General features: G+C 39.6%; 1 protein-coding gene across 1 annotated transcript in view; it reads right to left on the bottom strand.

Annotated features, from left to right (window-relative positions):
• Positions 1-1,711: 1,711 nt before the first annotated feature.
• The window catches only part of LOC139758188 (ras suppressor protein 1-like), a 40,846-nt gene continuing 28,168 nt past the window's right edge, over positions 1,712-14,389 (bottom strand). The window contains exons 5-7 of the mRNA XM_071679407.1: positions 7,290-7,404; positions 6,663-6,795; positions 1,712-2,130 (exon numbers count right to left, since the gene is read on the bottom strand). Of these exons, the coding sequence (XP_071535508.1) occupies positions 2,034-2,130; positions 6,663-6,795; positions 7,290-7,404 (345 nt within the window). The 3' untranslated portion in view covers positions 1,712-2,033. The remainder of the gene's footprint in view (positions 2,131-6,662; positions 6,796-7,289; positions 7,405-14,389) is intronic.

Genomic DNA, 14,389 nt, shown 5'->3' with positions numbered 1-14,389 from the left:
CTCTTGACCTCCTGCCACCCTCTTTTATACATCTCCCAGTCATTTGCATTATTTCCCTGCAGAAATCGTCCAAATGCCTCTCTCTTCTCTTTCACTAATAATCTAACTTCTTCATCCCACCACTCACTACCTTTTCTAATCTGCCCACTTCCCACGCTTCTCATGCCACAAGCATCTTTTGCGCAAGCCATAACTGCTTCCTTAAATACATCCCATTCCTCCCCCACTCCCCTTACGTCCTTTGTTCTCACCTTTTTCCATTCTGTATTCAGTCTCTATTGGTACTTCCTCACACAAGTCTCCTTCCCAAGTTCACTTACTCTCACCACTCTCTTCACCCGAACATTCTCTTTTTTTTTCTGACAACCTCTACAAATCTTCACTTTTGCCTCCACAAGATAATGATCAGACATCCCTCTAGTTGCACCTGTTAGCACATTAACATCCAAAAGTCTCTCTTTCGCGCGCCTATCAATTAACAAGTAATCCAATAACGCTTTCTGGCCATCTCTCCTACTTACATACGTATACTTATGTATATCTCTCTTTTTAAACCAGGTATTCCCAATCACCAGTCCTTTTTCTGCACATAAATCTACAAGCTCTTCACCATTTCCATTTACAACACTGAACACCCCATGTATACCAATTATTCCCTCAGCTGCCACATTACTCATCTTTGCATTCAAATCACCCATCACTATAACCCAGTCTCATGCATCAAAACTACTAACACACTCATTCAGCTGCTCCCAAAACACTTGCCTCTCATGATCTTTCTGCTCATGCCCAGGTGCATATGCACCAATAATCACCCATCTCTCTCCATCAACTTTCAGTTTTACCCATATCAATCTAGAGTTTACTTTCTTACACTCTATCACATACTCCCACCATTCCTGTTTCAGGAGTAGTGCTACTCCTTCCCTTGCTCTTGTCCTCTCACTAACCCCTGACTCTACTCCCAAGACATTCCCAAACCACTCTTCCCCTTTACCCTTGAGCTTCGTTTCACTCAGAGCCAAAACATCCAGGTTCCTTTCCTCAAACATACTACCTATCTCTCCTTTTTTCTCATCTTGGTTTCATTCACACACATTTAGACACCCCAATCTGAGCCTTTGAGGAGGATGAGCACTCCCCGCGTGACTCCTTCTTCTGTTTCCCCTTTTAGAAAGTTAAAATACAAGGAGGGGAGGGTTTCTAGCCCCCCTGCTAGAAATATATAAAAATTCCTGGGGATAGGGTAGAAAGAATACTTCCCACACATTCCTCATGTGTCATAGAAGGCGACTAAAGGGGACAGAAGCGGGGGGGCTGGAAACCCTCCCCTCCTTGTATTTTAACTTACTAAAAGGGGAACAGAAGAAGGAGTCATGCGGGGAGTGCTCATCCTCCTCGAAGGCTCAGATTGGGGTGTAACACTACCTCGCTAATGCGAGAGACAGCAACAAAGCAATATAATAAATAAAATATATGTAAAATGAGAATCAAAAGGTAGAGGTGCACACACCTCTTAAGAAACTTTCTCTCTTTCCAAGTACTTTATGCCATGGCTCATGCTAGTGATATTATTTAAGATACTCACAAAATCTCTATAATACATACCACTATTGATTATGCTGGTGTCATTACTTCCTTGGTGTTCGTATATGAACAGTCTTAAAATGTTATAACTTCTATGCAATATCATATATTAGGCAAACCAAACTTTTATTAGTTACATGGAAAGTTTTATATAAACACTGTCATAGGGAAATTGTACTAGTTTAGATATAAAACAATAATTAACTGGATGGATGAAATACATAAGTTAAAACTTCTACTACAAGTATAGTAAGTTTAAGGCCACATTAATCACATGTTAGTAGTAGCATAGATTTAAGGCAATTTCTTGTTTGAAGGTCAATCAGTTTTCTTCCTTATAATTCTTTGGTTATTGCTTAATTCAACTTATGTGTCACTGGTAAATGCTGATGAAAAAAAAGAAATACAACACTGGTGTACACTGCAGTTACAATCAATGAGTAGGCTTAGGCAGTCTCACGTTTCCGGGATATCTTTCTATTCTTTGCCTCAAAATTCTTTGGAGGTGGCTCACTGGCACTAGAGATGTGTCGCTGATAAACACTGTTAGAGAGAAGAAATATAAGTTGTAGCTGCATATGAATGGATGGAAAAAGTCAAAACACACTTTTACAATCAATCTCTAGGGCATGCCCTACATCCAATCGCTTGGCTTCAATCCACATAATGCATCTGTCCCCATACATATGGACTACTCACATTGTATCTTGCATAACAGAGCTAATTTTCCTGATTCACACAACTTCAATCATACCTGATTTCATTTTAATTACAGGTTATACTCATTTTTCAGATACTCCTACACACAAACACAGCTTAGGATCATGATCCGTTTACAACATGGCACTTTCCAATATGTTCCATCATGGTCCACCTGTATCCTGTAACCACACTGTTTGGTTTTTCCCCAAAACATGAAGTCCACATCAAGGCCAGGCCTTAACTAAAATATAGAGAGGATTATGAGACGAAAAAAGAGGAGACAAGGGAACGTCAAAGTTATTGGGAAAGACATGAGAGGATGAAGAGTTCCAAAGCATCGAGGTGTACAGAAAAAAACAGTTATCAAAACAACCATCCCTTGAGTTGCCAATAGTCACACAGTGATCATGTGATGCAGTGGTTTACCAAGTACAGTGTGGTCTAGCTAGTGGTGGAGGCACTCGAGCAGCCAGCTCTGGAAGCAAAGACCAAAGTAATACCTATAGAAGAGGGAAAGTGAACCAATACTGCAACATAGGGCAAGAACGAAGTTCTGAAGTTAGCCTGGGGGAGTTTACAAGTCAAGTTGGACCACTTTTGACTTCAACTCTGACTAGTAAGGATGCAGAGGTGGTGAACAGATGCAGGGGGAGAAGAGGAGAATGTATACATTATCATTTGTTTCTTTTCTTTCATGCATTTCTGCTGTTTACTATGAAGCAGAGTGGCATTGGAAATGGATGACAGTGAGCAAGTAAGACTTATGTATAAATATATGTGTATGTATATTATATATTTATTTATTTTATTTTGCTTTGTTGCTGTCTCCCACATTAGCGAGGTAGTGCAAGGAAACAGACGAAAGAATGGCCCAACCCACCCACATACACATGTATGCACGTCCACACATGCAATTTTACATACCTATACATCTCAACGTATACATATATATACACACAAAGACATATACATATATACACATGTACATAATTCATAGTCTGCCTTTATTCATTCCCATCGCCACCCTGCCACACATGAAATAAAAACCCTCTCCCCCCTCATGTGTGCAAGGTAGCACTAGGAAAAGAGAACAAAGGTCACATTCATTCACACTCAGTCTCTAGCTGTCATGTAATAATGCACCGAAACCACAGCTCCCTTTCCACATCCAGGCCCCACAGAACTTTCCATGGTTTACCCCAGACACTTCACATGCCTTGGTTCAATCCACTGACAGCATGTCGACCCCGGTATACCACATTGTTCCAATTCACTCTATTCCTTGCACGCCTTTCACCCTCCTCCATGTTCAGCCCTCGATCACTCAAAATCTTTTTCACTCCATCTTTCCACTTCCAATTTGGTCTCCCACTTCACTTCTCCTTGTTCCCTCCACCTCTGACACATATATCCTCTTGGTCAATCTTTCCTCACTCATTCTCTCCATGTGACCAAACCATTTCATATTTTCATTTCATTACATATTTTATAATACATGATCGGCGTTTCCTGCATCAGTGAAGAAGTGCCAGGAAAAAGACAAAGAACAACCCATCCACTCATATATACATATATGCACATTTTTTTTTATTATTATTTTGCTTTGTCACTGTCTCCTGCGTTAGCGAGGTAGCGCAAGGAAACAGATGAAAGAATGGCCCAACCCACCCTTATACACATGTATGTACATACACGTCCACACACGCAAATATACATACCTATACATCTCTATACATATATATACACACACAGACATATACATACATACACATGTACATAATTTATACTGTCTGCCTTTATTTATTCCCATCGCCACCTCGCCACACATGGAATAACAACCCTCTCCCCCCTCATGTGTGCGAGGTAGCGCTAGGAAAAGACAACAAAGGCCACATTTGTTCACACTCAGTCTCTAGCTGTCATGCAATAATGCACCAAAACCACAGCTCCCTTTCCACATCCAGGCCCCACAGAACTTTCCATGGTTTACCCCAGACGCTTCACATGCCCTGGTTCAATCCATTGACAGTACGTCGACCCGGGTATACCACATCGTTCCAATTCACTCTATTCCTTGCATGCCTTTCACCCTCCTGCATATGCACATATACACATATATATATATATAAATTTTTGGAAATTTTTTTCATACATATTCACCATTTTCCGCATTAGCGAGGTAGCATTAACAACAGAGGACTGAGCCTTAGAGGGAATATCCTCACTTGGCCCCTTTCTCTGTTCCTTCTTTTGGAAAATTAAAAACAGGAGGGGAGGATTTCCAGCCTCCTGCTCCCTCCCCTTTTAGTCACCTTCTACAACACGCAGGGAATATGTGGGAAGTATTCTTTCTCCCCTATCCCCAGGAATAAAGGTGAATGTTCAAATTACAAAGGTATAACTTTGTTGAGTATTCCTGGGAAATAATTTGGGAGGTTATTTATTGATTGAAAGGGTAAAGGCATGTACAGAGCATCAGATTGGGGAAGAGCAGTGTGGTTTCAGAAGTGGTAGAGGATGTGTAGATCAGATGTTTGCTTAGAAAAACAGATGGATTTGTATGTAGCATTTTTGGATCTGGAGAAGGCATATCATAGGGTTGACAGAGATGCTTTTTGGAAGGTATTAAGAGTATATGGTGTGGGAGGTAAGTTGCCAGAAGCAGTAAAACGTTTTTACCAAGGATGTAAGGCATGTGTACGAGTAGGAAGAGAGGAAAGTGACTGGTTCCCAGTAAATGTCGATTTGCGGCAGGGGTGTGTGATGGTTGTTTTGAAATGTATAGGTATGTATATGTGTGTGTGTGGGCATTTATGTACATACATGTGTATGTGTGTGGATTGGGCCATTCTTTCATCTGTTTCCTTGTACTACCTTGCTAACGTGGAAGATGGCAATTAAGTATAATTATAACAATAATAATAATATCTCATAAGGCTTCCCAACCAACAAATACACAAAATAAATACAATAAATAATCACAGGATCTTCTAAAACAATAACCATTAACTACTTATTTACAGGCCTTAATGTAACCCAACATATATCTCCACCCCAGATATAAATGTGAAAAATATTCCTTATACTAAGGGTTTTCCATCAACTCTATCACTCACAAAAATTCGAAAAATTGTAATAATTCAAGGAATTTTTTTGTCCAAAATCTTTGTTTTAGAATTAAAATATGAAGTAAAGAACACTTCTATACTTGAAATAATCAAGAAAAGTATCTCATAATGCATCCCCAAGCCGACAGATACCCAATAAATATGAAATGAATAATCACAGAATCTTTTAAAAGTGTAACACTTAATTACGTATTTACAGGCCTTAATGTCCTCCAACATATACTTCAACCCTAGATTAAAATTCAGCATGAAAAATAGTTCTTGTACTGAGCTTTTCATGCAAATCTATTCCCCCTCACAAAATTACCAAAATATAAAGGTAGCAGTTCAGAGAGGCTTTTACCTCCGACACATTTTAGTTATAAAACTGAAATATGACAAAATGAAAAGCTTATATACTTACAATAATCACGGCAAGTATCTTATAATACTTCCCCAAGCCAAAAAATAACCAGAAAAAAAAATAATCAGAATGTTTTACAAGAGTAACAATTGATTAATTATTTATAGGCCTTAATGCTCCCTAACATATAATTCAACTCCAGATTCAAATTCAGCTTATAAAATAGTCCTTATGCTAAGAGTTACCAGATTCGAATCAGCTTATAAAAAAGTCCTTTACAAGTAAATCTATTGCCCTCAAAAATAGTAAAAATAGCATGTAATAGTTCAGGAAATTTTTTTGAAGCCTAAAACCTTTTTAGTTTTAAAAGTGAAATGCTACAACTGAAAGAATTACAGAAAATATCTTTTTACGCTTCCCCAATCCAAAAAAAATCCAATAAATATGAACTGAATAATCACAGAATCTTCTAATAGAGTAACCATTAATTACTTATTTACAGGTCTTAATGTCCCCCAGCATATATTTCAACCCCAGATGTGAATTTAGCATGAATAATAGTCCTTGTAATTAGGTTTTCCGGCAAATCTATTACCCTCACAGACATACCAAAAAATTACAGGGAATTCCTTTTTGCCCAAAATGCTTTGTACTTAAAACTGAAATATGACATAATGAAACACTTCTTTCTTTCTTTTCAAACTATTCGCCATTTCCCGCATTAGCAAGGTAGTGTTGAGAACAGAGGACTGGGCCTCTGAGGGAATATCCTCACCTGGCCCCCTTCTCTGTTCCTTCTTTTGGAGGAAAAAAAAAAAAGAGGGGGGGGGGGGGGATTTCCAGCCCCCCACTCCCTCCCCTTTTAGTCGCCTTCTTAGGAAGCAAAAATGTTATCTACTTACAATTTGTATGATTCATTCCGTAACATGTCCATGACATGTGAAGGTCCAAGAAGCAGCTGGTCAGCTATCATAGCTACCCAAGGGTTACACTCCAAACGAAGACAACATCGGTTACCCAGTAAGTCTAGGTGACCTGTTTGAAAGAACATGCTGAATATAAAAGTCTGTTTGGGAAAGCAATAAAGAAAGATTATAGGAAAATAACCAGAAAGAAGGAAAGAAACATCAATGTAACTAAGCAATGTAAAGGCACCTACAGAAAGCACAAATAACACTGGAAAAGGACAAGGATGTCTTTAAAAGCGATGGCAGGATACTGAAAGAAGTGAACATCAAACGGAAATGACACATAAGTCATGGAATATCAATATAAACATTACCATAAATAAAAGATAAGTAAAATAACAATGTAGAGAGTGTGAATAAAAATGAGAAAGTTACATATAATGATAAGAACTATGAGAGAAAAGCCAGGTTAATTTAACTTTTGATTTAAAAACTGTTAATTCATTATATGTATGACAGAAAAACATGTTAATTCATATCAGTGTGTTCAACTAATGATGATCTAACTCCTGTGTCAAATATAAATAGATAAATTCATAAAATAAGAATGCAAAAACTTACCAATTTCTGGTGGGAGAACCTCTAGTCTGTTACCCTGAAGGTGCAATTCACGCAACCGTGTAAGCTCACCAATTTCACGTGGCAGAGCAACAAGGTCATTATCCCGCAGGCATAGCTAAAACATATAATCACTGTATGAGGGAAATACGCTAAATGTAAATAAAATAAAACTCTCATATAAGGCTGAATGCCTTAAATATAATGAAAGATTTCACCAATAAAAATTCAAGTCATCTTAATTTAAGGAAACACATGCATATACAACTCAGAAAATAAATAAATAAAAAACAAAACAGGGGCACACAAGTTTGGGCTAAAAAGACCATACTAAACCTGATTAAGATGTCAAACCTTTTGGGAACCAAATAAACTATAATGCACTGAAACTGTCCTAAAAATAGATAGAGATAAGCACTGCACAAGCTTAAGCAACCAAATGACATATTCAATCTACTGTTCTATCACTGCACAAGTTTATACAACTACCAGACAACCACCAGTGCTTGTTAATATTTACTAGAGCACATTATGATGTTATTTGGGGGGCTTGCTTTTAATGTGTAGAGTCTTGAAATGTGACCACTACTTGGTGGCGCTTCCAAGTGTTGCTGCCATTTAGCGAAGATGTGGAGTCATCACCAGTGTGCGAAGCATCACTGTTATTTAGCAAAGCTTTCAATTATTGCTTCTGTTCAGCACAGATGTGAAGTATCATAACTTTCTAATGGAGCTGTGAATTATCACTACTATTAAGCACAGCAGCGAAGTAGTCATCATTTATGGGAGGAGAAGTATTGCTACCATTAAGCAGAAGAATGATATATCACTACTATTTAGCAGAGATATGAAGTATCATTAGTATTTAGTGGAACTCAGTACTCTTTGAGAAACTGGGTACTATCTAGTGAAGGTCATTATCATATCACATGTTTTGCTACTATTCAGAAGAGCTCACAACCACCTATTTTATCTAGCTACCCAGAGCACGTGAATATAAGTAATTCCGAAGAGGTGCCTCAGAAAGGAAAAGAAACTTCCTACTATATCATCACTATCTTTTCTATTCAGGATTTGTATAACTGGAGGAGAACTTATTCATGGATGAAAAAATATTGTGTACAGGTTGTATCCTCTGTGTGATGAATTGTAACATGTACGGATTTCAGTAACTATGTGTGTGTGTGTGTGTGTGTGTATATATATATATATATATATATATATATATATATATATATATATATATATATATATATATATATATATATATATCTTCCACACACTTTACCAAACTCAGTCACCAGCTTCTGCAGTTTCTCACATGAATCAGCCACCAGCGCTGTATCATCAGCGAACAACAACTGACTCACTTCCCAAGCTCTCTCATCCCCAACAGACTTCACACTTGCCCCTCTATGCAAAACTCTTGCATTTACCTCCCTAACAACCCCATCCATAAACAAATTAAACAACCATGGAGACATCACACACCCTTGCCGCAAACCTACATTCACTGAGAACCAATCACTTTCCTCTCTTCCTACACGTACACATGCCTTACATCCTCGATAAAAACTTTTCACTACTTCTAACAACTTGCCTGCCACACCATATATTCTTAATACCTTCCACAGAGCATCTCTATCAACTCTATCATATGCCTTCTCCAGATCCATAAATGCTACATACAAATCCATTTGCTTTTCTAAGTATTTCTCACATACATTCTTCAAAGCAAACACCTGATCCACACATACTCTACCACTTCTGAAACCACACTGCTCTTCCCCAATCTGATGCTCTGTACATGCCTTCACCCTCTCAATCAATACCCTCCCATATAATTTACCAGGAATACTCAACAAACTTATACCTCTGTAATTTGAGCACTCACTCTTATCCCCTTTGCCTTTGTACAATGGCACTATGCACGCATTCCGCCAATCCTCAGGTACCTCACCATGAGTCATACATACATTAAATAACCTTACCAACCAGTCAACAATACAGTCACCCCCTTTTTTAATAAATTCCACTGCAATACCATCCAAACCTGCTGCCTTGCCAGCTTTCATCTTCCGCAAAGCAAGGTTATTAGGTACAGTAGGGTTGAGGGTCAAGTCAATTGGGAGGTGAGTTTGAATGGAGAAAAACTGGAGGAAGTGAAGTGTTTTAGATATCTGGGAGTGGATCTGGCAGCGGATGGAACCATGGAAGTGGAAGGGGATCATAGGGTGGGGGAGGGGGCGAAAATTCTGGGGGCCTTGAAGAATGTGTGGAAGTCGAGAAAATTATCTCGGAAAGCAAAAATGGGTATGTTTGAAGGAATAGTGGTTCCAACAATGTTGTATGGTTGCGAGGCGTGGGCTATGGATAGAGTTGTGCGCAGGAGGATGGATGTGCTGGAAATGAGATGTTTGAGGACAATGTGTGGTGTGAGGTGGTTTGATCGAGTGAGTAACGTAAGGGTAAGAGAGGTGTGGAAATAAAAAGAGCGTGGTTGAGAGAGCAGAAGAGGGTGTTTTGAAGTGGTTTGGGCACATGGAGAGAATGAGTGAGGAAAGATTGACCAAGAGGATATATGTGTCGGAGGTGGAGGGAACGAGGAGAAGAGGGAGACCAAATTGGAGGTGGAAAGATGGAGTGAAAAAGATTTTGTGTGATCGGGGCCTGAACATGCAGGAGGGTGAAAGGAGGGCAAGGAATAGAGTGAATTGGAGCGATGTGGTATACCGGGGTTGACGTGCTGTCAGTGGATTGAATCAAGGCATGTGAAGCGTCTGGGGTAAACCATGGAAAGCTGTGTAGGTATGTATATTTGCGTGTGTGGACGTATGTATATACATGTGTATGGGGGGGGTTGGGCCATTTCTTTCGTCTGTTTCCTTGCGCTACCTCGCAAACGCGGGAGACAGCGACAAAGTATAATAATAATAATAATAATAATAATAATAATATATATATATATATATATATATATATATATATATATATATATATATATATATATATATATATCCCTGGGGATAGGGGATTAAGAATACTTCCAACGTATTCCCTGCGTGTCGTAGAAGGCGACTAAAAGGGGAGGGAGCGGGGGGCTGGAAATCCTCCCCTCTCGTTTTTTTTTTTTTTTTTCCAAAAGAAGGAACAGAGAATTGGGCCAGGTGATTGTATTCCCTCAAAGGCCCAGTCCTCTGTTCTTAACGCTACCTCGCTAATGCGGGAAATGGCGAATAGTTTGAAAGAAAAGAAGAATATATATATAAGGCAGACCTAATAACCCTTTGTAGGACCAAAGTTCATATGAAGTAAGATTTTTATTTAAAGGAGCTTTCCTTTTTATTTGAGACATCATTAGTAGTTGTTTCTGTACCTTTTTGGGTTGTTCATTGACCTGTTGTGGGGAGTTCAAGACAGGTACTAAGTTGAAAGGTTTTTAAAACCCAGTTAGTTTAATTGAAAAATCACTAGCTTAAACCTTTTGACATTTGTTCCCCTTAAGAGTTATCTAATCGTACAAGTGTTTTGTCTCCATTCTTGAGTCACCTCTTAATCAGGTAGCACATGGTGCTTGTGTTTAAGAACTCCTGTTGTACTGTGAGGGTCTTGTTAAGTAAGATCTCTGTTTCCTTATGTCACTGCTTAACAATATGAATGACAGATATTAGCTATCTTTGTTTTCAAATCTTTTTCAATTTTTCAAATTGCGAGCGGGGGGCTGGAAATCCTCCCCTCTCGTTTTTTTTTAATTTTCTAAAAGAAGGAACAGAGAATTGGGCCAGGTGAGGGTATTCCCTCAAAGGCCCAGTCCTCTGTTCTTAACGCTACCTCGCTAATGCGGGAAATGGCGAATAGTTTGAAAGAAAGAAAAAGAAAAAATATATATATATTTTTGCTTTGTCGCTGTTTCCCACGTTTGCGAGGTAGCGCAAGGAAACAGACGAAAGAAATGGCCCGACCCACCCCCATACGCATGTATATACATACGTCCACACACGCAAATATACATACCTACACAGCTTTCCATGGTTTACCCCAGACACTTCACATGCCCTGATTCAATCCACTGACAGCACGTCAACCCCGGTATACCACATCGATCCAATGCACTCTATTCCTTGCCCGCCTTTCATCCTCCTGCATGATCAGGCCCCGATCACACAAAATCTTTTTCACTCCATCTTTCCACCTCCAATTTGGTCTCCCACTTCTCGTTCCCTTCACCTCCGACACATATATCCTCTTGGTCAATCTTTCCTCACTCATTCTCTCCATGTGCCCAAACCATTTCAAAACACCCTCTTCTGCTCTCTCAACCACGCTCTTTTTATTTCCACACATCTCTCTTACCCTTACGTTACTTACTCGATCAAACCACCTCACACCACACATTGTCCTCAAACATCTCATTTCCAGCACATCCATCCTCCTGCACACAACTCTATCCATAGCCCACGCCTCGCAACCATACAACATTGTTGGAACCACTATTCCTTCAAACATACCCATTTTTGCTTTCTGAGATAATGTTCTCGACTTCCACACATTCTTCAAGGCTCCCAGGATTTTCACCCCCTCCCCCACCCTATGATCCACTTCCGCTTCCATGGTTCCATCCGCTGCCAGATCCACTCCCAGATATCTAAAACACTTTACTTCCTCCAGTTTTTCTCCATTCAAACTTACCTCCCAATTGACGTGACCCTCAACCCTACTGTACCTAATAACCTTGCTCTTATTCACATTTACTCTTAACTTTCTTCTTTCACACACTTTACCAAACTCAGTCACCAGCTTCTGCAGTTTCTCACATGAATCAGCCACCAGCGCTGTATCATCAGCAAACAACAACTGACTCACTTCCCAAGCTCTCTCATCCACAACAGACTGCATACTTGCCCCTCTTTCCAAAACTCTTGCATTCACCTCCCTAACAACCCCATCCATAAACAAATTAAACAACCATGGAGACATCACACACCCCTGCTGCAAACCTACATTCACTGAGAACCAATCACTTTCCTCTCTTCCTACACGTACACATGCCTTACATCCTCGATAAAAACTTTTCACTGCTTCTAACAACTTGCCTCCCACACCATATATTCTTAATACCTTCCACAGAGCATCTCTATCAACTCTATCATATGCCTTCTCCAGATCCATAAATGCTACATACAAATCCATTTGCTTTTCTAAGTATTTCTCACATACATTCTTCAAAGCAAACACCTGATCCACACATCCTCTACCACTTCTGAAACCACACTGCTCTTCCCCAATCTGATGCTCTGTACATGCCTTCACCCTCTCAATCAATACCCTCCCATATAATTTACCAGGAATACTCAACAAACTTATACCTCTGTAATTTGAGCACTCACTCTTATATATATATATATATATTCTTCTTATACTAATCGCCATTTCCCGAGGTAGCGTTAAGAACAGAGGATGAGGACTGGGCCTTTGAGGGAATATCCTCACCTGGCCCTCTTCTCTGTTTCTTCTTTTGAAAAAAAAAAAAAAAAAAAAGAGAGGGGAGGATTTCCAGCCTCCCGCTCCCTTGTCTTACGCACTTTATTTACCTCCTTCCAGAACATCTTTTTATTCTCCCTAAAATTTAATGATACATACATACATGTGTATGGGGGTGGGTTGGGCCATTTCTTTCGTCTGTTTCCTTGCGCTACCTCGCAAACGCGGGAGACAGCGACAAAGCAAAAAAAAAAAAAATAAAAATATATATATATATATATTTTTTTTGCTTTGTCGCTGTCTCCCGCGTTTGCGAGGTAGCACAAGGAAACAGACGAAAGAAATGGCCCAACCCACCCCCATACACATGTATATACATACGTCCACACACGCAAATATACATACCTACACAGCTTTCCATGGTTTACCCCAGACACTTCACATGCCCTGATTCAATCCACTGACAGCACGTCAACCCCGGTATACCACATCGATCCAATTCACTCTATTCCTTGCCCTCCTTTCACCCTCCTGCATGTTCAGGCCCCGATCACACAAAATCTTTTTCACTCCAGCTTTCCACCTCCAATTTGGTCTCCCACTTCTCCTCGTTCCCTCCACCTCCGACACATATATCCTCTTGGTCAATCTTTCCTCATTTCCTCACTCATTCTCTCCATGTGCCCAAACCATTTCAAAACACCCTCTTCTGCTCTCTCAACCACGCTCTTTTTATTTCCACACATCTCTCTTACCCTTACGTTACTTACTCGATCAAACCACCTCACACCACACATTGTCCTCAAACATCTCATTTCCAGCACATCCATCCTCCTGCGCACAACTCTATCCATAGCCCACACCTCGCAACCATACAACATTGTTGGAACCACAATTCCTTCAAACATACCCATTTTTGCTTTCTGAGATAATGTTCTCGACTTCCACACATTCTTCAAGGCTCCCAGGATTTTCGCCCCCTCCCCCACCCTATGATCCACTTCCGCTTCCATGGTTCCATCCGCTGCCAGATCCACTCCCAGATATCTAAAACACTTTACTTCCTCCAGTTTTTCTCCATTCAAACTTACCTCCCAACTGACTTGACCCTCAACCCTACTGTACCTAATAACCTTGCTCTTATTCACATTTACTCTTACTTCTTTCACACACTTTACCAAACTCAGTCACCAGCTTCTGCAGTTTCTCACATGAATCAGCCACCAGCGCTGTATCATCAGCGAACAACAACTGACTCACTTCCCAAGCTCTCTCATCCCCAACAGACTTCATACTTGCCCCTCTTTCCAAAACTCTTGCATTCACCTCCCTAACAACCCCATCCATAAACATATATATATATATATATATATATATATATATATATATATATATATATATATATATATATATATATATACATAAACATATATATACATATATAATCATATTATACTTCGATGCTGTCTCCTGCCTTAACGAGGAAGTGCAAGGAAACTGACGAAAGAACGGCCCAACCCTCCCTCATACACATGTATATACATAAACGCCCACACACACACACATACATACCTATACATTTCAACGTATACATGCATGAACATACACAGAGATATACATAT

The sequence above is a fragment of the Panulirus ornatus genome, chromosome 2 (genome assembly GCF_036320965.1).
Source record: "Panulirus ornatus isolate Po-2019 chromosome 2, ASM3632096v1, whole genome shotgun sequence".
Taxonomy (NCBI): Eukaryota; Metazoa; Arthropoda; class Malacostraca; order Decapoda; family Palinuridae; genus Panulirus; species Panulirus ornatus.
Note: the sequence above shows the minus strand (reverse complement) of the source record. Positions and strands in the feature narration are given on the sequence as shown.